Here is a 26,312-nt window from a genome sequence, read left to right on the forward strand (position 1 = left end):
CTTATTGCACCGTGTGCACTAGTTCAGTTCGGACAGTGCAGGAACAAAAAACAGACCCATTCACACTAGGCTGCGTTCAGGAATCACACCTAGATAACACTAGGCTATAGTGTACGTAACGTATATTATAGCAAAAATGCACCCAAGAGTTATCTGAGCATAATTCCTGAACGCTCCCCAACGTACGACATCCGATGTCATACATACGACGGTACGATATCCAATAGGAGAGCTTGTTTTCTAGAATATACGACAAGCATTTGTATGACAAAATATTGTTAGTATATATCTAGAAAACAAGCTCTCCTATTGGATATCGTACCGTCGTTGTACATACGCAGTGTGAATCCAATCTAGCAATAGTGATTAGTAAGATGAGTTCCAAAATTCATTGAAAAAGAAGTGCTGCAGTGCTGCTACCACATTCTAGTGCAATCAGTGCAGGAACAGACAACTAGTGGCTGCTAGTGGCGTCCTAGAGTATTTTTTACTTTGGTAGGGACTTTTGGACATCATCAATGATTTCGTGAAGTGGCTATCACTAAGTATCATAACCTTGTTCTGAATTCTGATTAACGCGACGATTAACACGATATATGTTGTTAATCATTCATCGGACATTTTGAAACAATCTCTTGTTTAATTTCGTTTCCATATACCACGTTGCGTACATCCAGTATTATCGATATCCAAGTGAGTGCCGTCCTTTTCCCGCCGGTTTCGTCGTTTGTGTTATTACCGTCGTCGCCGTCGTCGTCGTCGTCGCCGTCGTCGCCGTCGCCGTCGTCGTCGTCGCCGTCGCCGTCGCCGTCGTCGTCGTCGTCGTCGCCGTCGTCGTCGCCGTCGCCGTCGTCGCCGTCGTCGTCGTCGTCGTCGCCGTCGTCGTCGTCGTCGTCGTCGCCGTCGTCGCCGTCGTCGTCGTCATATTTTCATCATTATCATCATTGGAGCAATATTTTTACTGGAAAAAAAGGAAGGTTAGTTTCAACGATGGGAAACGTTCACACCTGCGGCCCGAATGAAGCTCTTGTAGTATCAGGTAAATGCTTTATTAACTTTCTGTGTATTATTAATATAATTTCGGGCACTGTGATATGATTTTTGGGTCACTGTGTTTCTTGGTGCATTGACAATATTATTGAACTATTGCTGGACAATAACAATTTATTAATGATTTCTTGATATAAAGCTTAAATCTATGCAGAGAATTTTCTTTGTAAAACTAAATATTAAATCACAAATGGTTTACTGCAAAATTGGACAATTATATTAATTAGATCATCAAACATAAAGTGATTTGTAACATTTTTGAAAGACAAGACAGTAGAAAACAAAAGAAATAACAAAAAGAAAACGGAAAAATTTATGCTGCTGTATTTTCCGAAAGAAATACATTACTTATTTAAATCAATATTCATTTAAAAAATTTATTTAAAATAATATTTATTTAAAAAGGAAAATGTTTTTCATAATATAAAAGATTTTTTATCTTAACTTTTTCTTATCAGTTATCTTGTTAAACGAGAAAATGAGACTATCTGATAAAATTATCTAGACTTGAAGCTGTGACTGAAAAATATCAAGAGCTTGTTATCTCTTCATGAATGCATGCTAATCGACTCTCTTTAACAGACATTATATTTACAAGTTATTATTAAGTTTCTTGTTAAGTTTTATATTATACTTCATAGATATTGATGGCTTTTAGATGTCTTATAAATCAAAGTTGTGTACTCATAATTTACTATTAGTAACAAACCAGTGGATTTAACTAGTTTATTTTATATTAACTAATATATCAATAGTTAACGTAACACTAGAGTAATAATAATGACATTGTGTCTAACAATAAGTAATGTAAAGGTTGTATTCTTTGCATTTAATGCATTATAGGTATTTGTACTTGATTCAACTACAGTCTTTTAACAGTAAGAATTCTATTACACAAAGTTTGACCAAATCTACAGTGCAATTCTATGATAATACTTTATAGACTGAAGTAAATAAAATAAGTTAGAAATTATATCAATATAACATATTAAGTATTAGATACAAACATATTAAATACTAACACACGGAACAATCTTTTAATGAAAATTACAATGTCAGTAAACTGCCATATTGATTGTAAGCTTGTAAACTAATCACATTAAGAGAATCATAAAGTTGTTTATATGATTCAGTAGAACTTACACACATGATTTATGTGTCATTGACATGTCACTACACACTACTGCGTTAATATTGCATGCACACATCTGTACAAATTTTCTAACTAATCATTTATATTAGATATCTAAGTCTAATTTTAAGACTAACACAACATTGTTCATGTAATTCCTGGTTTAAACCAAGATTGTTTTATACAAAATATAAAACTTGTAAAATATGAAGTAAATATTGTTGCGAGTCTATGTCAGAAGCCAATAACAAAAAACTGTTATTTTCTAACTTTTTTGATTTGTAACATAAAGTTGACTAGTTTAGACTATATTATCTCTTATACTTTAATTGTGGAAAAAGATATTTAAATTTGTAAAAACAGTTAGAAAAAATACTTATTTGAAACATAACTCCATTCGACAAAATTTAACCTTTTTCTCCTGTAACAATCATGACTAGTGTTTTTCAGTAAATTCAAGGATACTGAATCAAAATCCGCTATCCAAAGATGACCATTATGTAAGGTTATTGAGATAAATGTCAAATTGAATAATATGAGACAAAACATTTATCATTTTTATGGTCAAACTTTTGTTAATGTTACATAAAAACTAATCTTCATCTCTTTAAATAGAATTATCATTTTTTACTGTACGATTTATTTTTTATTGAGGTATGAACATTTTCTAAAATATATTGTAAAATGTCGAATTTAAATTGACAGATTGAAGCAAGAAAGTAGTTTTCGCATTTTGATCCTCCATGTAATAGATTCACTATTTTATTGAAATTTTCATAACTTGAGTGTGATGAAAAAAATTATACATAAAAACTAAAAACTTCTTTCAAAGATAAAGAATAGCTCTTTAAAGTGGTATTAATTAAATTGAGACAAATAAATCTTTATTTGGCAACAAATAATGATAAATATGACAAAAAAAGCTTCTTTATTCATTCTATTTATCTTGAAAACCTGATGGATATTTTTCATTGATGAATTTGCATTCAGCGACCATAAATTTACTGAGATATTGTTGTACTGTGTAATTGGTAAAACAAACGGACTGTAGGATTTTAATGGTTAAACCGAAAATAACTCAATTGTTAGCTATAACGACATGGCGTAACAATACTTGCCGTTTAGAGTTATAAACAATGAGGTAATATAAAATCAATTTATTAGCCATAATTAGGAAAATAGATACGTTTCTCAAATATTAACGTACAAGTGATATGATATTCTTCAAAATGACATTTAATTTCTTTTATAATGAAATAACATTTCATCTTTATAATATTACCCGATATAATAATTCCTTAGTTTAATTTTATTTTATGTCCCTTAGTTTCTTATTAAAAAATCATTAATTTTTTTATATTTTTTATATGCACAAAAAATTAAGAAGATATATTTTATTAAAACCTTTTTGCTCCGCATAATTTTCAATAAGTAGATTATGATTGCGCGCGCGCGTGTCTGTTATTTTCACACACAAATTTGTCGAATATTATCATTTACTATCGCATTATAAAAGAATAAAATTTTTAAGAAAATCGAAAAATAAAATGTTCTAAGTTTACAAAAAGAACGCTGACGGTTTTTTTGAGTGGTTTTTTTTTTTAAGTCTTCCTAGATATCCATATTGCGTTAGTTTCTGGGCAAATGGGTGGAAACTATGAGTCATCTCCCCTTTTACGTCACGATATAAACGCACTGTTAACGGGCGACACTCGCTATGAAAGGATACTTATTTTATATTTTTTTCTCGCTTCTCTACTTTCATTAATCCATTTGCAAGTACTTTATGCTACACGACTAAAGCAAAATGAAATGCGATATTTATTGCAATGACAAAATTGCATTACTAATACTGAAAAAGTGTTTGGTATTTGTAATTATAATTAAATACTATTACTATAATTATGATTATTATTGCTATAATATAATATAGTAATAATAATCTTATGTATAGTTTTAGCGACAAATGTATAGTTGATAACTAAAATGACTATAAAATTATAGTAATTTGAATTACTTTTATAATAGTATTTCACCATTTTTATGATTATATTAATTATAATTATTATATAACTATTTTAGTTTACCAACTGTATATATATATACATTTGTTGCTAGAAATATGCATAAGATTATTGTTACTATTATAGCAGTAATAATTATAATTATAGTAATATGTGTGTGCAATTATAGTTACAAATATCAAACATTTTTCTCTCAGTGAATGAGAACGATCAATATGATCACCCTCGAGAAATATTCTTGAGTAATAAATTATTATATTACATCTATTTAATATGATAATTACAACATCTCGATAATAATTGTACTTGATTATTATTGACGTTATAGCGACATAATTGACATAAAAAAATTTATAATCAGTTATTTTAATATGCTTTAAAAAAAGACATTAACGCGATGAAAAATATTTATATGTAGATTTCTCTTTTCGAAAAATTTCTGTCTTGCGAAATTTTACCTCTTAAGTAATCGTTTTCGATGTAGGAAAAAAAATCCATGGTTGTATTTATTATCTGATCGTCGATAACTATCTTAAATTTGGTAGAAAAATTTCAGTTTTGTAATTTGTCCACATGCGCACGCGCATTGAAAAATTGTACATGTTACGAGTACATATCGAGTGAGTGGGAAGTATTATTTTATTCTGCTATATTAATGAATTACCTTTTATAAGTAGACATCGAATTTTTTATGCAGATATTTTTTATAGATATGCACGAATATTCAAATTTACACAAATATGCAAATTTACACAAATAAATTATGCATTTTTAGAATACTTTTGCAATAAAACACATTTCTATTTTGATGTTACTTTCCAATCTGCTTTCTAACAAAATATGAAATTGCATAAGAATCCCCGATGTCTATTTACGAGTATAGAGTAATTGCACTAGGATTCCTATTTACACGCTTGTTTTAATCTTAAAATTGGAGAATTATCCATATGTAGTTCATACACATTCGTACAGTTCATCACAATCATCACGTAATTTAAACACCAGGAGATCGACGTAGCATTACCCAACAACAATTATTGTTCTTTCATTATTTTACTGTGTATGTTTTCGTTTTTCTAACTTCATTGTAAATTGAGCAAGATTGAGCAAAAAGAGATTTATATACACATTCCTTATCTTATAACATTGCCGTGTTTAATGTTAATCTCTACACTGAAAAAAAATTACTGAATTTTAATAAATATTTGTTTCTATAGTACGAACAAAATATTTACTAAATGTAAACATATATTTGTTTAATTTAAGCATAACTTTTCTATTATAAAGTAAATATTTATTTATTGTAAGTAAATTTTAGAACAGACTATTGTGTGTGTATGTGTGCGTGTACGTGCGTGTGTGATTATACTATTGTGAATAATTAGTACTATTGAAACAAATATTTATTAAAGTTTAATAAATTTTTTTTAGTGTATGATATCTATAGGATTCCCTGAGCTTTTCGTAAAAAAGCGAATCTTACAGCACACTCTTCCAAGTTTCCTTTATCATATCCGCGGCTTTCTCGCCGATCATAAATATTCCCGCGTTTACATGACCAGTAGGCATCGCAGGCATGATTGAAGCGTCTACTACTCTGAGTGCTTTTATTCCATATACTCTTAACTGCGGATCAACGACAGCAAAAGTGTCTGTCGGAGGTCCCATTTTGACAGTCCCTATTTCGTGATTCATCATGGACGGTAGATGCTTGATAGCACAACGCCAATAATCATCGGAAGCAAATTCAAATTGTTCACAACCTGGTATTTTTAAATCATGCAATCGACTGCCGTAAGCCTGAAAGGCTTTGGTTCTGGATATGTTGATGGCGTACTTTACTCCTTCCAGAATAATCTCTACATCGGCTGGGTGGCTGAAAAAATTTGGATCCATTTTAGGTGGTTCGAATGGGTCCTTTGATTGCAACGTAAGACGACCGACACTTCTAGGATATTGAACGATCGGCCAAATGGACCAGGCGTCCTGCTCTTCGATCGGTTTATAGACGGTGTCGTACAGATCATCTGAAAGTCTTAGAGCTTTTCTCAAGACCTGACCGTTGTCTGAATGTAGAGAACCAGACACAAAGAGAAGTTCAACGTCTGGTCTCTCATCAGGAGCATACTTGGTACTCATGAATGCCAGTGCCTCTGCACCTCCTGGAATTGATAACGGGCCATCTTTGTATAAAACGTATTCCAGTAATGTGCTTGGATTAAGGATAAGCTTGCTCTGCAGCAGAGACACGCTCTGATTCACCATGAAAGTCAATCCCAGAAAACCGACGTGTTCGTACATGCTGTAACCGACCTTGGAGTCCTGAATCACTGGGATATCCAATTCTTCAAGATGCTCCTTTGGTCCAATTCCTGATAGCATTAATAATTTCGCCGAGTCAATCGTACCAGCTGATAACAAAATTTCCTTTGAGCAGGTTACTTTCTTCCATACGTTGTCCTTGACGTATTCAACTCCGTAAGCTTGCTTATTTGCGTCGATTAGTATTTTGGTCACTCTAGCACCGGTGATAATGTCCAAGTTCGGTCGATTGATCGGCTCGAGATAAGCAGTCGCAGCACTACAACGCATTCCATTACCTATGTTTGCTTGGATGTACGAGAAACCTTTTTGATCTTGGCCATTGTAATCCACGATTTTATATCCCAATTCCTGTCCAGCATTTAGAAACGCAGTCGCCAGCTCTGTATGATATGGAACATGTTCCACGCACAAATAACCGTTTTCATTGTGATACGAGGAGTTCTTGATACCTAAGCATAGGAATAATAGGTTTTGTCAATGGCATGCCAAGTCGCGGCTTGGTATTGTATTTGACAAATTAATCCATTCTCTTGAATAAGGTAATCTATTCGTGTATATGAGTGTGGGAGGGAGGGGAAAATGTTCTGGATTTGATCACATTGCGACTACAGTTGGCATAGCTATTCACAGTGACCACTGACCAATGTTTAGAGTTTTTCCACTGGACGAGCGCTGTGAGTGGCTTTGTAGTCAATCGTAACGTGATCAAACGCCTTATATCGATCTTTTGTCATTTTCTTGTCATGTAGAAACTGTCAACGTATAAAAAATATTCTGCGCTCTCTTAGTTTTAAATTAATCTAAAATTCAAGTTTGAAAAGTTTGTAAAAAAAGGAATGTATAGATATTGTTTGCGAGAAAATCTTGAGAACGTAAAACAAAGATTTCTATGATCCTCTGAAGAAACATAATTTTATGGTTTAAAAAAAAAACTGACAATAGAATTTAATAGTTGAATTGTTTTTGTAAAATGTATGTATTGTTTGTATTAATTGAAATATTATCTTGAATTGACATTTTGCCATAAAAATGAATGCCTTGGTTTTGTGTAATTGAAAATATAAAGTTTCCTTACATAGACGACATAAGTGTCTGTATGTGGCAAAAAGCTAAGAAAAATCTAAATTTGAAGTGAAACGTTAGAAGTGAACAGAGAAAATGCAAGATTTACATGTTTATAGTTTATCGTTATATGTAAGAAATTTTAATAATCCATTGAATAAATCTGGGAAGACTAATTATAAGTGGAAAGAGAAAGAAGAGAGGAATGTACAAAAAAAAAGTACCTGGTACATTAAATTTTTCACTTTTTTTGAAATACGGCAGAACATCCGCGTAAGACCAGCCCACATTTCCCAAACTAGCCCATCTGTCATAGTCAAATTTGTTCCCACGTGTATGGATCATATAGTTCAAGATACTCGTGCCACCTAAGCCTCTACCTCGCGGCCAAGCGCACTGATGATTTATCATCCCTAGACAGGCATTCTTTTGAGGTTCTACGTTGTAACCCCAGTTAAAACCAGTTAATTGAAAATAGCCGACAAATATTGGAATCCGATTCAAGAAGTTTGGCATGTATCCCGCTTCCAATAACAGAATTCTCCATCTCTTGTTTTCTGATAAACGATTGGCTAACACAGAACCTGCTGATCCGGCTCCTACGATGATAAAGTCATATCTATTGTTTGTAAATTTTCCCTCCTTTCCAGATGAATGGACATAATTTTTGACAATGTCTAGAAAATTATGAGCACTGCTGGTTGCCACGATAATGATGAGTAGACACAGTGTCCTCATATTGTACAAGGTTCTGTAAATTTAAATTTATATTACACACACACACACACACACACACATTTGTGCACGCGCGAAATTTTATGGTTGACAATTTAAAAATATCATGTAAATTTGATATTTGTAAATACTTTCTTTTTAATATGTACAGGAACATCATCTATTTGATTTTTTTTTCACACGCGTAGTCTTTTTCACTATTCAATAATAAACTTTAATAATTTTAAATTGTTTTGAAGTAATCATTGATATTGTCTGCGCGCGCGTGCGATTACTTTTTTTATTATCTTAGTTTTGTAATAATTTCTTAGTAATTCGATAATACACACCGATTATATGATATTAATGTGTCACTAGAACGATCGTTTTTTGCGTGTCGGCTTGCGTCCTCCTTCTTGTATACTGTCCCAATCGTATTGGAATATTAAATCCGACAGACTACAATTTCCCTGCCACTTTGGAAAGACGGCCCACAACCGACCACTCTCCCTTTCGAGATCTACCAGAGAAATGTACTTTCTCGTCGGGTTCACGTAATACTTGTTATCGAGTAATATATTTGGACCGAGAATCTCTTTTCGAATTGTTAGCGAATTATTGTTTTAGCATTGAAACTGTTACATGCTTTTAATAACAATCTGTAATTTATTGCTCAACTGGTAATGTAATTGTTGTGCAATAATAAAGAAGCGAATCAAAAACTTATAAATAAACTTGAAGGAGAAAGCATTAATATATACATACAAGTCAATTTACAGCTGATTAGGCTATAAGAGTTCTATTTTTTATTCCTGTATTATACTACATTAAAGAACTTTCTTCCTCGATTTCGCCAAATATCAAACGTATATTTATTTTACTTTAAGTTCCAAAAGTGTATAATCAGCAACTAAAAGGTTGCAATACATTTTAAACATGAATTTTGGAATGCAGCTTGCTCACTGAGTGATATTAATTATGAATAAATAAAAATCAATCGCTCAGTGAAAAAATAGACTGCATTCCGAACTAATTCAAAAATAAGTGTTGCAACCTTTTAATTACTGACTGTACATTAGTTCAGCTATGGAAAACAGATTTATAATATGTGACAATTTTCGTTTCTCTATTATTCTATTTTACTATGATGAATTCTCTCTCTCTCTCTGTCTCTGTCTTAATAACTATAATATTTAAGTGTTAAATTCTGATGATAATAATTATTTTTGATAATATCTGTCTATATATATAACTTAGTTGAAAAGATATAAAATAAAACTTTGTGTGTTGTACACATAAAGTTTTATTTTATATCTTTCTAACTAATTTTTTAAATTTCTGATATTGTTTAATAAAAGATTGCTTAATAAGTTTGTGAAAACGAAAATTTTCTACGTATGAAATAATAGATAGATAGATTAAACGTTAGGGATTTTTTATTTTACATATTTTTATCTTTTACATACATGTATATATAATATATATACACGATATATCGTACATATTATATATCTTATACCGATAAATTATCATGAAACAATATTATTATGTAAGTTTTAGTAGAATAAAGTAAATGTGATTTATTGAAGGACAATATAAATTTCATTTGTTGCTATTAATTTTATGCAGTCCATGCACGATTACAAAATCGTTATGTGAGCTCACATAACGACTCTTGATTTTGCTGACCGACTTCGAATTTTAATGAGAAAACTACTTGTGTAAGAGAAATATTCATTTATTTGGCAATAAATTGCAACCGATATTTATTAAATATAATATATTTATAAAAATATTTGTACCCTTTATGATGAAATTAAAAAAAAATTTTATGATTTTTTTCACCGAGACTTATTCAAAAAATTAATAAATATACAAAAGTATTAATTTTTAGTTATGTGTCAAAAGTCAAAATGTGTTCGCAATTTTAATCTCTCTCGTCATTTGTTCTTGCTCAAAAATACTTATATAAATGTATATGTAGGAAATTAGGTAATCGTGTGTGAGTTACATATATACTTTTTATTCTTGTTGAAAATAATACTCTTTATATTACGGAAGGTGATGATATTAATTTGATCTTTATTTGTTACTTCTAAACCGTCATTAATTCGTCATTTATTTAGTATACATGAAGGAAACACAAGTATAGGAAACTTTCCACGGTTTTAAAATTGATTGAAATTGTAAAAAAATTTTTGCTTTTTTCTTTTATATTAAACCTCCTAGCGATTGTTTCTAGTGATAGTTTACGTAAAAAAAAACCGATCAAAATGTAAGTACTATACCATTTCTGTGTGCCGAAAGGGCCACCAAACTAAGCTAAAATGTTAAATTTTTTAGTAAAAGAAAAATGATTTAACATCGACAGTTTTTTTTTATTGACTACTTACTTATTTTCACTACAAAACTTGTAAAAGTTTCTCGTTATCTAACGTAGATGTTTCCTTAATACAGACGTTTTATAGTATGGACAAAACGACAGTTCAGCACTTAGTCTTCTATGTGCACAAACAATAATTTTATGAAACTAAGATTAAAGCTTAATAAAAAGATTTATATCTGAAAATAACGTGTATATGAATTCTGAGCGACGACTCAGAATGGCAAACAAAGCAGTAACTTTTTATTGAAAAAAATCACATTACAAAGTTACATAACGAAATTATGTGATTAAAATATGTAATTCACATAATGAAAATTGTTCCAAATCAATATACATAATTTTTTTAAATCACATAATTTGGAAAGTCACACGATGATATGTTTTTTTTTCTAAGTTATCTCTAATATCATGTGATTTTTCAAATTACGTGATTTAAAAAAATCACGTACTAATTTAAAACAATCTAATTATGTGATTTACTTGGTTTAATTACATGATTTTGTTATGTAATTTTGTGACATGATTTTTTTAGTAGGGTTGTGTCTAGCAGTAGGTGCTCCATTTTGCAAAAGATGGCGTTGCATATGTTAGATAAGGACAGATGAAGTGAAATAGAACAATAATGTAAGAAATGAACTAATTATATCATTATCAAATTTACAATTAAAAATGTTTGTACTACTGACTTCGATGAAATTTGGTCGTTACTTTAGTATCTCCTTAAGGTGATGATGGACCCGCCTGTATTATCGATAAAACTAGCGTTTTTGGCGTTTTCGTTCTTGTCTAATTTCTTCATAATAGTTTCGTAGAATAAAAATTTCTTTTCCACGATTTAAATATTCATGCTAATGTATCTGCCCCTGATCTATATTGTGTCCAAGGCTGGAAAAATATGGAATTACCGATTTCTTTATCCATTTTTATCTTTAGTGTTGGTCGTCATACTGAGGTTATTACTGAGGATACTTAAATTGTGGACAAGGAATTTTTTATTTTACGAAACTATTACGAAGAAATTAGACAGAAAGAAAAACATCAAAAACGCTAGTTTTATCGATAATAAAGGTGGCTCCAGCATTCCCTTAAGAAATATGTAATAATGGAATCGACTTCTTTGATTAAAAAAAATTGTTTAGTTGTTCTTTTCGATTAGAATTAAAGAAATAGTTTATACAGTTTTGCAATGCAAACTTTTTTTAAATGAAAGAAATATAGATTTCTTATTGGACCGCTAAATTTCAAACCGAATGAGGCAATGTCACAGCGATCTAACAATAAGTAGGATCACACCTTCGTGAACTTGGCACCCGACTTTAAACAAATTAAAATTTTTATACACAAAATGATAATATTTCGTTTGTAGTTGTTTGTAGTAACAATATAGTTAACAAAATTTATTAAAAAATATAAAGGTTTAAAAAAATAACTTATCCGATATTAACAATAAAAAACTTTTTTGTTAATGTAGGGTTTCTTAGAAGTCTACAACGATATCCTACACTAATGCTGACCTAATTGCACGCTTGCGATTGATTTATTGTCAGTGTCATACTTTCTATTGTAACCATTCTTAATGTTATGCCTCTGTTGACAATTTAACATTATTATATTGGTATTTAAGGAAACTTTTTAGGTGCGGAAATGAAATAAAATACACTGGTACTTATTAATTCATCTGAGAATTGAAAATGACAAATCGATTATCCTCGGCACCTCACGATACTGGTCAGCACCAGGCTATGAGTTTTTTTTTATCTGAATAGTCGTTTTAATGATTAATATCTCAGTTTCGCGAGGCAGGGTAATGCTTTTTTCTACCAAATTTCTTCGTTTTACACAAAAAATTACGTCGAATAAGCATAATTTATCTGGTTAAAAATGCGTTACTTGCTGCTCTAGGAGCCTGAAATATTAATCATTAAAGTTTTTACTACGATTATTCTCTCAAATTAGGAAATCACTGAATATCAAGCCATTTCTGTATAAAACGCGAGCTGGGTCTATTATATAAGCCTCTCACACACACACACACACACACACACACACACACACACACATGCGCGCTAGAATATAAGTTTTAAGTAGTTTAAAATTGAATTACAAACAGCTCAAATAAATTAACAAATTAAAATTAATAATAAACCTCCCAGGTCAAGAATAAATTGAGCAATAATGGTTGTTAAATATATCTATAAATTTATTATAATGATAACATTAATATACGGTACGTTTCGACTTCACAGAGTCCTCATCAGCCGTAAAAAAACCCCTTAACAGTTTTATCTGTTAAGAGGTTTTTTACGACTGATGAGGACTCTGTGAAGTCGAAACGTACCGTATATTTATAGATATATTTAACAACCATTATTGCTCAATTTATTCTTGACCTGGGAGGTTTATTGTTAATTTTAAGTAGTTTCTTTGAGAATGTTTTATATTAGCTAAACTAATTGTGTAATGGATTTCTAAATGTGAATTCAAATATTTAATAATAAAATAAAATTGAGCAAATATAAGAGTCAATGCGAATGCATTAACAAAAATATTGAATTTTTTAGAAACGTGTGGTATTTTTAGAAAGTAAATTAAATAATTGTTACAGAGTAAATGATATGAATAACAACGCAAACTTTTTTATGTAGGTACCTGTTCTTGCGTTGTATAAAACAGTCGTAAACGATATTAATATTTATGTATTACCGTGTAAAACAATCAATCTTAACATATATATACATATAAATAGATAGGAAAAAGCATGACCTGTGGCAAGATCTTGACATAAATTATAATGAGTATTTTTATGAGCAGAAATTTGAAATGGAGATAAAGAATGTAACAATATATATGTACATATATAATGAATAAATTATTAATGACTTATCAAATTACAAATTAAATTATTAGATTCGTTTCATCAATTTTGAATACTTTAAACAGAATGTACATTAGATAAAATCGAATTTAATATTCTATAATATTTTAAATTAAATATGCTAGGCGTCTAAAAAGTATTATCAAATTAAAATCAAGTCTGTCTAACTAACTAAATATTTATCGTTATAATAATATAAATATTAATTATTACGTAATTAGAAAATATAAAAAGATTAATTATAAATATTATATATTTATAAATATGTTTACGTTTATGAGGGATTTATATTTATTTATGCTCTGTTAGATTTAAATAGTTTATAGGTAGAAAGTATAATATTGAAGATAAAAAATTAAAAAAAAATTTTAAATAAATATTAAATATTATTTTTATAATGAAAATATAATGTTTCTCATTTAAACTATATTTAATTAATTACTGAAAAGTAATATGAAATCTAAAGTCAATTTCTCGATAACTTATAACAGTTATCCACTTATACACTGGGAATTGCTAGTTTTCAATTTAATACTGGTCGAAAACTCGCGTCGCTATTGTTACGTTCGTGATTTCTTCAAGTATCCCCAATCTTCTTTGACCATATCTGCCAGCTTCTCAGCAATCATATAAATAGGTATGTTTGTATGCGCTGATATAATCTCAGGCATAACGGAACCGTCTGCTACTCGCAATCCTTGAATGCCGATGACCTGTGTTTACATGAATATCATACATTATAAATTGACGTGTGTATGCTGTGTATCACACAGAAATATTTAGGATTTCTACAAAACTGGAATCAGGAAAATGTCAGAGAAATTGAAAATAGGAAAATCAAAGAAAAATCAAGAAATTTTGCAAAATTTGTAAAATAAAAATTCTTAGTTTTAATGAAGTTTAATGTGCGTATATTATCTAACGGAAAAAAGAATTATTTCTTAAAATTTACCCTGGAAATATAATAATTATGGTATATAGAATACAATTTTTAAAAATTTTTACCATGAACTTCAGTAAAATTAATCAAACTTAATTTATATTTTATTGTAGTTTTATTAATGAATGTGGCAGATTTACATAAAAATTCTTCGAAATTTAACCTTAAGGCTGCCGGAAAGAGCCTATATATCAGCTCTGAGGAAAATTAGTTTTTTTCTATAAGAAACATATGTGTATGTTACCAAATATACTAAAGTTTAGATTCATACATTCAGATAACCACATAAAAAAAATAAAAAAATAAAAAATTTTTTTTAAACAGGAAAAAGAAAAAAGGAGCTACATAAATACTTTCTACGTCCACGTCGTTAGCTCTGAGTAATTACCATCAAATTCAGCGCCCCTAAAAACTTCTTAATACTTATTTAAAAATTTCATGATCCAAAATTTTTTCTTTACCTTATTCTGCCAGGAAGCCGATATATCGGCTCGGCCTATGGTATGAACTTTGTATATAGTTGATACATGATACAAGACACAAAGGCCACTTTTAAAGGATGATTTAATATCTGAAATTCCGGCAGTCTAAAAATTAATGTTGTCCCACGATTACCATAATTTCAAGGTAAATTTTAATAAATAATTCTTTCCATTTACACACGCAATTTTGAAATATTATCATCTTAGCAATATAAATTGTTAAGTAGTGTCAGCAACATTAATAGTATTATAATTTACATTACACAATATATTAAATTGCTTCCTCAACAAAATAATTGACAGTTTCCAAATCAGTATAAAACTACAAAAAGTTTAAAAGTATTATTGAAAGCATCAGAAAATCATTAAATTTTGTCTGGAAATTAGAGAAAAATTATGGAATTTCAGGATGAAAGATTTACGGCAACTCTGACATTTTTTGTAGATTTGTTAAAAAACAATTAGTTTATAGTGCATCTTTTAGCAATACCTTCAGTCTAGGGTCGACAACAGCAGTCGGATCTCCTTTTGGTCCCATCTTACAAGTTCCAGTATAATGATAAATAGTAAGAGATGCCGTCCTCATCGCGCACTCCCAATAATCATAAGAATCATATTCGTAGTTTTCACATCCAGGAAATGTATCGTTTGACAATCGTGAACCAAACATTTGCATTGCTTTCGTTTGGCCAACACTTATTGCAGCTTTAATGCCGTTGATCATCGTCTTGACGTCTTCCGGATTGTCGAAGTAATTCGGCACGATCTCCGGTTTAACGTTAATGTCGTTGGCCAATAGTCTTATCCGTCCACGACTTTTTGGTTTCAATAACATAGGTAGTATAGTCCAGCCGTAATTGCTGATATATTTGTTCCATATCTGACGCATTCGATCGTTCAAACCCATTACAATCGGTAAAATCATATCTCCTTTCAATCCACCACCAATAAATAGCAGTTCAATGTCTGGTAAACCGTGACGTTTCATTGAATGCTTGGTGTCAATGAAAGCGAGGGCTTCGCACGCACCTGGGATCGTTATTGGTCCTGATTGCCTTATCAGAAAGTCCCTCATGTACGGATGAGTGGGATTTATCACATCGACCAGTCGAATACTTACTGGCTCATTTATTGTCCATGTTAGGCCGCCAAAAGATATATGATCCATTAGATTTTCACCAACCGGTAAATCCCGAACGACATTTATGCCGAGCTCACTAAGATGTTTGGCCGGTCCAATACCAGACAACATCAGTAATTGTGGTGATCCAATGGCACCAGCGCACAAAATTATCTCTTTGCGTGCAAACACGCGGATAATTCGACGGTTTTTTATAAATTCCACGCCAGTTGCCCGATTTGTGTGACGATTAATCAATACTTTTTTCACCCTACTTTCGCGTGTCACGTGAAGATTCTGGCGATCTCTCGCTGGGTGTAGATAGGCTCTGTTGCTGCTCATACGAGTGCCATTTATTGTTGTGGTCTGCACATACGAAAATCCTATTGTGTTCTTTCCATTATAATCCAATAGCGGGTATCCCAGCTCCTTGCCAGCTTCTAAGAAAGCCTCTGCCAATGGCGTATGGAATAACGGATAAGAGATATGTAACGGTCCCTTAGTTCCATGATAAACAGTATCCGATTGCAGTTCCCGGATATCGATCGTTTCCAGCTTTTTAAAGTATTTGAGGACATCCTTGTAAGCCCAGCCCTCGTTTCCCATCTCAGCCCATCGATCGTAATCCTCAGCGTCGCCTCTGGTTGCGATCATGTAGTTTAGCACACTGCTACCGCCCATTACTTTTCCTCTAGGCCAGTTACACCTGTTATCATTCATGCCAAGACAATATTTGTTGGACGATTTAGTTTGATACTTCCAATTGATATCGTTGCTTAGCTGTAATGCGTGAACGAGAAGCGGGATGTCCATAATAAAATTCTCTGCAGAACCAGCTTCGATCAACAAAACTTTAACCTGATGAATTTCACTCAGCCTCGCGGCTATTGTAGCACCGGCCGTGCCGGCGCCAATTACTATGAAATCGTACACTGCTTCAAATTGCGGAACCATATCCGGTATCTCCTGATTCATATAACGTTGGCCCTGTTGTAGAAAGTTTAGAGCCCCGATACCAAAATCAAATATATTTGTCAACTCGCGTCCGCTCACGTCGTCGCCGTAAAGATTGTGATATCGTTTCATTGTCGATTGTCCGCTTGACTGCAATGGAACGATTACGGCGACGGCACTAAGAAGGTGAAGGAGCCTCGGCATCTTGACCGGCATATTCAAGTTGACTATTGGCTATTGGACGTGTCTCGAGTGGGGCACAATAATAGAGAACAGTATCTGATGTTCGCCTGGCATATATACCGGTATTGAGGTCTATGTTTTATGAGTGTCAATGTATGCGTAAATATCCATATCACTCTACAAACACAACAAACAACAAGAAAAATGCGGTGAATGATACGCGCCGTGACGTGAAAAGGCTTACCTGTCAATTAATTCTAAGAATTTGATTGCAAGAAAAAATGACATGTTTGCTCTTGTATCCTTGAGGCGCATTTAATCTTTAGTTAATGTTCATTAATGCTCCATAATTAATCGTTATAATAGTTTTTGATATTAACATTAAAATTATGATATTATTGACATAATAATTAAATTAAAATAAATGAAATCTTGAAATTAAGATAAAAAGACATATTTGTTATTTTATAGATTGTATATATCTTGCAAAGTAATTTGCGATGAGAGAATACTGTGAAATTGTATTAGTACATTTGTATTAGACCCTATAAATAATGGATTAAATCCATTTGTTGGTCAGTTTCAAACTACACTACTCGAAACTTCATTAAGAATATTTAATTTAATTTAGAGTTTAAAATATAAGAGTATTTTATTAATGTAAATTTTTCAATATAATTTCTCGTTCTTTGTTTTAGCTTTTAAGGACTGTAGTAAATTATTTAAAATTATACAATAATTTTTTGCAAAGCAACATAGTTTTTTTTAGAATTTTTACAATAAACAAAAAACTACCGAACAAATTAGGTATGTTTCTCATTTAAACTATATTTAATTAATTACTGAAAAGTAATATGAAATCTAAAGTCAATTTCTCGATAACTTATAACAGTTATCCACTTATACACTGGGAATTGCTAGTTTTCAATTTAATACTGGTCGAAAACTCGCGTCGCTATTGTTACGTTCGTGATTTCTTCAAGTATCCCCAATCTTCTTTGACCATATCTGCCAGCTTCTCAGCAATCATATAAATAGGTATGTTTGTATGCGCTGATATAATCTCAGGCATAACGGAACCGTCTGCTACTCGCAATCCTTGAATGCCGATGACCTGTGTTTACATGAATATCATACATTATAAATTGACGTGTGTATGCTGTGTATCACACAGAAATATTTAGGATTTCTACAAAACTGGAATCAGGAAAATGTCAGAGAAATTGAAAATAGGAAAATCAAAGAAAAATCAAGAAATTTTGCAAAATTTGTAAAATAAAAATTCTTAGTTTTAATGAAGTTTAATGTGCGTATATTATCTAACGGAAAAAAGAATTATTTCTTAAAATTTACCCTGGAAATATAATAATTATGGTATATAGAATACAATTTTTAAAAATTTTTACCATGAACTTCAGTAAAATTAATCAAACTTAATTTATATTTTATTGTAGTTTTATTAATGAATGTGGCAGATTTACATAAAAATTCTTCGAAATTTAACCTTAAGGCTGCCGGAAAGAGCCTATATATCAGCTCTGAGGAAAATTAGTTTTTTTCTATAAGAAACATATGTGTATGTTACCAAATATACTAAAGTTTAGATTCATACATTCAGATAACCACATAAAAAAAATAAAAAAATAAAAAATTTTTTTTAAACAGGAAAAAGAAAAAAGGAGCTACATAAATACTTTCTACGTCCACGTCGTTAGCTCTGAGTAATTACCATCAAATTCAGCGCCCCTAAAAACTTCTTAATACTTATTTAAAAATTTCATGATCCAAAATTTTTTCTTTACCTTATTCTGCCAGGAAGCCGATATATCGGCTCGGCCTATGGTATGAACTTTGTATATAGTTGATACATGATACAAGACACAAAGGCCACTTTTAAAGGATGATTTAATATCTGAAATTCCGGCAGTCTAAAAATTAATGTTGTCCCACGATTACCATAATTTCAAGGTAAATTTTAATAAATAATTCTTTCCATTTACACACGCAATTTTGAAATATTATCATCTTAGCAATATAAATTGTTAAGTAGTGTCAGCAACATTAATAGTATTATAATTTACATTACACAATATATTAAATTGCTTCCTCAACAAAATAATTGACAGTTTCCAAATCAGTATAAAACTACAAAAAGTTTAAAAGTATTATTGAAAGCATCAGAAAATCATTAAATTTTGTCTGGAAATTAGAGAAAAATTATGGAATTTCAGGATGAAAGATTTACGGCAACTCTGACATTTTTTGTAGATTTGTTAAAAAACAATTAGTTTATAGTGCATCTTTTAGCAATACCTTCAGTCTAGGGTCGACAACAGCAGTCGGATCTCCTTTTGGTCCCATCTTACAAGTTCCAGTATAATGATAAATAGTAAGAGATGCCGTCCTCATCGCGCACTCCCAATAATCATAAGAATCATATTCGTAGTTTTCACATCCAGGAAATGTATCGTTTGACAATCGTGAACCAAACATTTGCATTGCTTTCGTTTGGCCAACACTTATTGCAGCTTTAATGCCGTTGATCATCGTCTTGACGTCTTCCGGATTGTCGAAGTAATTCGGCACGATCTCCGGTTTAACGTTAATGTCGTTGGCCAATAGTCTTATCCGTCCACGACTTTTTGGTTTCAATAACATAGGTAGTATAGTCCAGCCGTAATTGCTGATATATTTGTTCCATATCTGACGCATTCGATCGTTCAAACCCATTACAATCGGTAAAATCATATCTCCTTTCAATCCACCACCAATAAATAGCAGTTCAATGTCTGGTAAACCGTGACGTTTCATTGAATGCTTGGTGTCAATGAAAGCGAGGGCTTCGCACGCACCTGGGATCGTTATTGGTCCTGATTGCCTTATCAGAAAGTCCCTCATGTACGGATGAGTGGGATTTATCACATCGACCAGTCGAATACTTACTGGCTCATTTATTGTCCATGTTAGGCCGCCAAAAGATATATGATCCATTAGATTTTCACCAACCGGTAAATCCCGAACGACATTTATGCCGAGCTCACTAAGATGTTTGGCCGGTCCAATACCAGACAACATCAGTAATTGTGGTGATCCAATGGCACCAGCGCACAAAATTATCTCTTTGCGTGCAAACACGCGGATAATTCGACGGTTTTTTATAAATTCCACGCCAGTTGCCCGATTTGTGTGACGATTAATCAATACTTTTTTCACCCTACTTTCGCGTGTCACGTGAAGATTCTGGCGATCTCTCGCTGGGTGTAGATAGGCTCTGTTGCTGCTCATACGAGTGCCATTTATTGTTGTGGTCTGCACATACGAAAATCCTATTGTGTTCTTTCCATTATAATCCAATAGCGGGTATCCCAGCTCCTTGCCAGCTTCTAAGAAAGCCTCTGCCAATGGCGTATGGAATAACGGATAAGAGATATGTAACGGTCCCTTAGTTCCATGATAAACAGTATCCGATTGCAGTTCCCGGATATCGATCGTTTCCAGCTTTTTAAAGTATTTGAGGACATCCTTGTAAGCCCAGCCCTCGTTTCCCATCTCAGCCCATCGATCGTAATCCTCAGCGTCGCCTCTGGTTGCGATCATGTAGTTTAGCACACTGCTACCGCCCATTACTTTTCCTCTAGGCCAGTTACACCTGTTATCATTCATGCCAAGACAATATTTGTTGGACGATTTAGTTTGATACTTCCAATTGATATCGTTGCTTAGCTGTAATGCGTGAACGAGAAGCGGGATGTCCATAATAAAATTCTCTGCAGAACCAGCTTCGATCAACAAAACTTTAACCTGATGAATTTCACTCAGCCTCGCGGCTATTGTAGCACCGGCCGTGCCGGCGCCAATTACTATGAAATCGTACACTGCTTCAAATTGCGGAACCATATCCGGTATCTCCTGATTCATATAACGTTGGCCCTGTTGTAGAAAGTTTAGAGCCCCGATACCAAAATCAAATATATTTGTCAACTCGCGTCCGCTCACGTCGTCGCCGTAAAGATTGTGATATCGTTTCATTGTCGATTGTCCGCTTGACTGCAATGGAACGATTACGGCGACGGCACTAAGAAGGTGAAGGAGCCTCGGCATCTTGACCGGCATATTCAAGTTGACTATTGGCTATTGGACGTGTCTCGAGTGGGGCACAATAATAGAGAACAGTATCTGATGTTCGCCTGGCATATATACCGGTATTGAGGTCTATGTTTTATGAGTGTCAATGTATGCGTAAATATCCATATCACTCTACAAACACAACAAACAACAAGAAAAATGCGGTGAATGATACGCGCCGTGACGTGAAAAGGCTTACCTGTCAATTAATTCTAAGAATTTGATTGCAAGAAAAAATGACATGTTTGCTCTTGTATCCTTGAGGCGCATTTAATCTTTAGTTAATGTTCATTAATGCTCCATAATTAATCGTTATAATAGTTTTTGATATTAACATTAAAATTATGATATTATTGACATAATAATTAAATTAAAATAAATGAAATCTTGAAATTAAGATAAAAAGACATATTTGTTATTTTATAGATTGTATATATCTTGCAAAGTAATTTGCGATGAGAGAATACTGTGAAATTGTATTAGTACATTTGTATTAGACCCTATAAATAATGGATTAAATCCATTTGTTGGTCAGTTTCAAACTACACTACTCGAAACTTCATTAAGAATATTTAATTTAATTTAGAGTTTAAAATATAAGAGTATTTTATTAATGTAAATTTTTCAATATAATTTCTCGTTCTTTGTTTTAGCTTTTAAGGACTGTAGTAAATTATTTAAAATTATACAATAATTTTTTGCAAAGCAACATAGTTTTTTTTAGAATTTTTACAATAAACAAAAAACTACCGAACAAATTAGGTGGAAGTTAAAAAAAACTAACGATATATATACAAATACGTTGATAATTATATACAAATTTTTTCGTAATTTTTTTCGATTTTGTGTAATAAAATAGTTTTTCTGATACAATTTAACCTTTTATTGTAAAAGTTGCTCGAATATACGAGTATATAATTATAATAATTGCAGAGTTGACTTAATAAAAATTCCTGAATTTTTATTAAGTCTTGTCTTACTTTAATATAATGTCAAGAGACTTCAGGCTTTTGATCTACAAGACTTTAATCCAAAATTCGTTTTATATATATGTACACATTACAAAATTAATTTTATATAAAATTTAAATAAAAGGACTCTTGATATAAAATCAACAATAATGTAATAAAGGACTAATAAGAGTCAAAAGGTTAATGTGCAACAACTTTAAAAAGAAAGGTTACATTTTAATTATATATTGATTAGTTACAATAATTGCGCGCATTACATGTTTCGGCTGTATGATTCAGCCCTCTTCGGATGCTTGTACAATAGATTGAATTTAGCTTGTTGTGTTTCGAGGTAAAAATATATACATAAGAATTCTTATAAATATAATATACATAAAGATTCTTATAAATATAGATACATAAGAATTCTTATAAAAGAACGTAAAAAATGCTGGTTGTGATAGACACTTTGGACTTGATTAAAAACGCGTAGAAGGATCAACGATTGCTCGACCAATTGATTCTATGTTTTATCATGTTCTGATGAAAACAATTTTTTACGATTTAATAAAACATGTCAAAATATTTAAAAAACTCACCAAACTGCCCATAACAATCAAATCGCTAGCAGTCAACATCTCGTAAATGTATCGAAGTCAAATATAAATAAGTCACTTGAAAATGTCGAAACTTAAAAAATTAAATCGATCTTTCCAACGAGAAATTTGACACATCCAACAACTAAGACTGTCAGAATATTGAAATAAGAGTTTTGGCGATGCAAAGTCAAAACCTGTTTATGATTGGAATATATGCTTTATATAGTCCCTTTGTATCTGTCTGTAGGTTTTTTTTTGCTTCTTGATATTCTTGATTTTTTATTAATCCTTTGGTTGACACCGTGGGATACTAGACGTCCCAGCGTATTTCAACTCGAAATTAAGGCCCCTTATTTTTAGAAAAATGAGACTTGTAGTGAAGTCTGTTAAAATTAAATTTTACTAAAATAACCTTTGGCACACTTGTTAAAGGTTATTTTAATAAAATTTAATTTTAACAAAAGATTAGAATAAGAATATTTTTTGCCATTTTTGGCTCAAAATTCTGTTTTTAAAAAATTCAAGAACTTTTAATTAAATTTTTAAAAAATAGAATTTTGAGCCAAAATGGCAAAAAAATATTCTTATTCTAATCTTTTCAATACCTTTTAAATCTATAATTTTTTTTGTAAAGATCTGTTTAGATTTAACGAAGAAAAAAAAATATTAATGAAAAATTACATTTTGCTCGATATCTCGAAACGGTGTGACTCTTTTGGGACAAATCTTTGCACAAAATATTCTTTCATTAGTGTGTTAATTTTAATCTCTGTGGCAATCGTGCTGTGGCTTGAAATCACCTTATTCTATTATACCCTTTATGAATAGTTTAATAATCATTTGAAAATTAATAAAATAATAGAGAGACTAATTGCTTTCTGATTTCTCTTCCACAAACAAAACCGACGAAAGTATATAAAATACGAGAAAATGTTATTTTTTTTAAAACAATTCCAGTAAAGAGCATTTATAGTATTATAGATACTAACGAATGAATAATGATATCAGAATGATTTAAAAAATCATCACCATTTAATTTTAACAAAGATTTCAACATCAAAATCTATGAATCTTATGTGACTCGTACAAGTACAAACGTACCAACAATAACGCTGCACTTTCATTTGCCCTTAATTATTGGAATTCATGATTTATAGTATTGTTTAAGATTATTTATTTTTATTTCACGAAATAATCTTTGAATGCAAATTGTAAGCACTATAAAAAGAAGCTTGAGAATAATGACTGGATGTTCTCAGCATAATACCACGCAGCAAATTTTGCAATACTACAGATTGTAATTTTTTTCGATACAATCCTATACTAACTTTAATTCGCGCGTACGGCAAAATTTATATTTCCAAAACTTTTGGATACTCTACGCTGTACAAGGCGTTTTATAATATGGATGTTATCTTATTGATTTGTCATATACGGTTTTTAAATAGCTACAATATTTCAAAAATTTCCGCATTTTTTTATATCACATTGATGAAAATGCTTGCGAGTAAATGAGAAATGGTCTGCGAAAGTTATATATATTTACTTTTTTTTTTAGCAATAAAGTATTATTTCGATATTTATGCCAGCCCCATAAATTATGATGACAACATAAGAGAATGAATAACGACAATTAAATATTCATCAACTTTGATTGATTTATACTTATCTATATGTATCTGCTTTCTGTATGTATCTACTTCTGTTTGTAACAACTATAAAATTCTTACAGTTGTATAATATATTATTAGGTGTATCAATGAATAATCCAAATGTCTTTTAGCAGTTGTTAAGGAATTAATTTTAAAATTAATTGATTTGCCTGCTCTTTTGCGGTTATGTAGTTGACATATTATAGTTATTAAAAATTTAGTATGGCGAAAGGCCTAACTCTTCAAAAAAATAATAATTTATAATACTATAAATATATAATTTTTTTGAAATATTTTTATTAAAATTTTTTGTAGAAATAAATTGTCACTAGTATAATAATAATCATTTTTCAGTATCATGTCTCTTATAATTATTTTGTCGCGACGACAATGTAATCTTGGATTAAACGTACTTTAAGAATAAATAAAATATACTTTATCTCTTTCTCTGAAATGAAATTGATATAATTTTTTTTGTAATATTGATGTATATTGTATAGATTTTGATAGATACATAAATATTTTAAACCTTAATACATTAAACACATTGGTGTAATTATTCGCCATGCATTATATATTTTTTATTTAAAATACAGAGCATGTAACAAGCCTTCTCATCAGGTTATCGTAATGCTTACTATTTTGTTACCTTATTGACATACGTGACGAACATTAGGATAATTCATCGTATATCGTTTGATGAAAGTTTTATTATAATTATAATTGACATTTCATTAAAAATTACGGTTCGGTTGAGTGTGTGTGAAATAACTTCCAATCAAACTGTTTAAATATTCATTAAACCTAAATTTACTTAAGAATTGATACGAAAATTATTGTTAAACTATCGAAACGTAGTATACTACAATAGTTACATAAGAATTGTAAGGAAAAACACTTTCAGAAATACTTTAGGTAAAACAATTACGTCATGAAAGTAAATTGCAAGAATTGGCATTAGAATAACAATCACGTCTTCCATTGAAAGAATTTAATTCTATCAACGGGAAATTTTCCATGAACTCTTGCATTACACGATCACTGCATACATTTATCGTTTTATAATTTACGCAAGACACAAGAGTGCAACGTTCGAAAAAATAAAAAAGATAAAATTATAATAGAAATAGAAGAAGAAAAATAATCTTTTTTTTTTATCGTAATATCATTTATTTTACAAATACAGAATGTATTATATAACAAAAAATACATAATTCTTAACAATTCTTACATAGTCACTTAATTAATCTCTAGATTAATTTAACGTTTGACTGTAATAGAGAACAAAGTAACAAGTAGCAAATATAATTATAATCTCACTCAAAGAATCACGGCGAACAATCATCAGTTATTATTTTTACTATACGTATATTATGAAGTATATGAAACATTCCACGTCAAATCGGGCACCTTTAAAACATCATTTTATCTTTTTTTTTAATTTTGCTGACATATTCTATAAAAATATGCAATGTTTTGCGGAAAAAAGATATGTGGAAGTCACGGAACATAATTTTTGAACAGTCCGTTCGAGTTTTACTTTGAAATTTTCAGGGTTACTTCCTAAGTGAAGTAGGAATGTGACGATATTTTTATAAAATTTTTAAATCGGTAAGTTGAATAATGTTAATAAAAGTTGTAAACAAATGGAAAATGATTTATTTATATGAAAATGATTAATTGAAAGCAAAACAATTTAAGATCTTTAAAATCGATTTCTTGTTTTTTTTTTTGTACGA

General features: G+C 30.9%; 1 protein-coding gene across 1 annotated transcript in view; it reads left to right on the forward strand.

Annotated features, from left to right (window-relative positions):
- Positions 1 to 990: 990 nt before the first annotated feature.
- Positions 991 to 26,312, forward strand: part of Flo2 (flotillin-2) — a 98,487-nt gene continuing 73,165 nt past the window's right edge. The window contains exon 1 of the mRNA XM_018550127.1: positions 991 to 1,039. Within this exon, the coding sequence (XP_018405629.1) occupies positions 991 to 1,039 (49 nt within the window). The remainder of the gene's footprint in view (positions 1,040 to 26,312) is intronic.

Source organism: Cyphomyrmex costatus, unplaced genomic scaffold (assembly GCF_001594065.2).
Source record: "Cyphomyrmex costatus isolate MS0001 unplaced genomic scaffold, Ccosl1.0 scaffold932, whole genome shotgun sequence".
NCBI classification, from domain to species: Eukaryota; Metazoa; Arthropoda; class Insecta; order Hymenoptera; family Formicidae; genus Cyphomyrmex; species Cyphomyrmex costatus.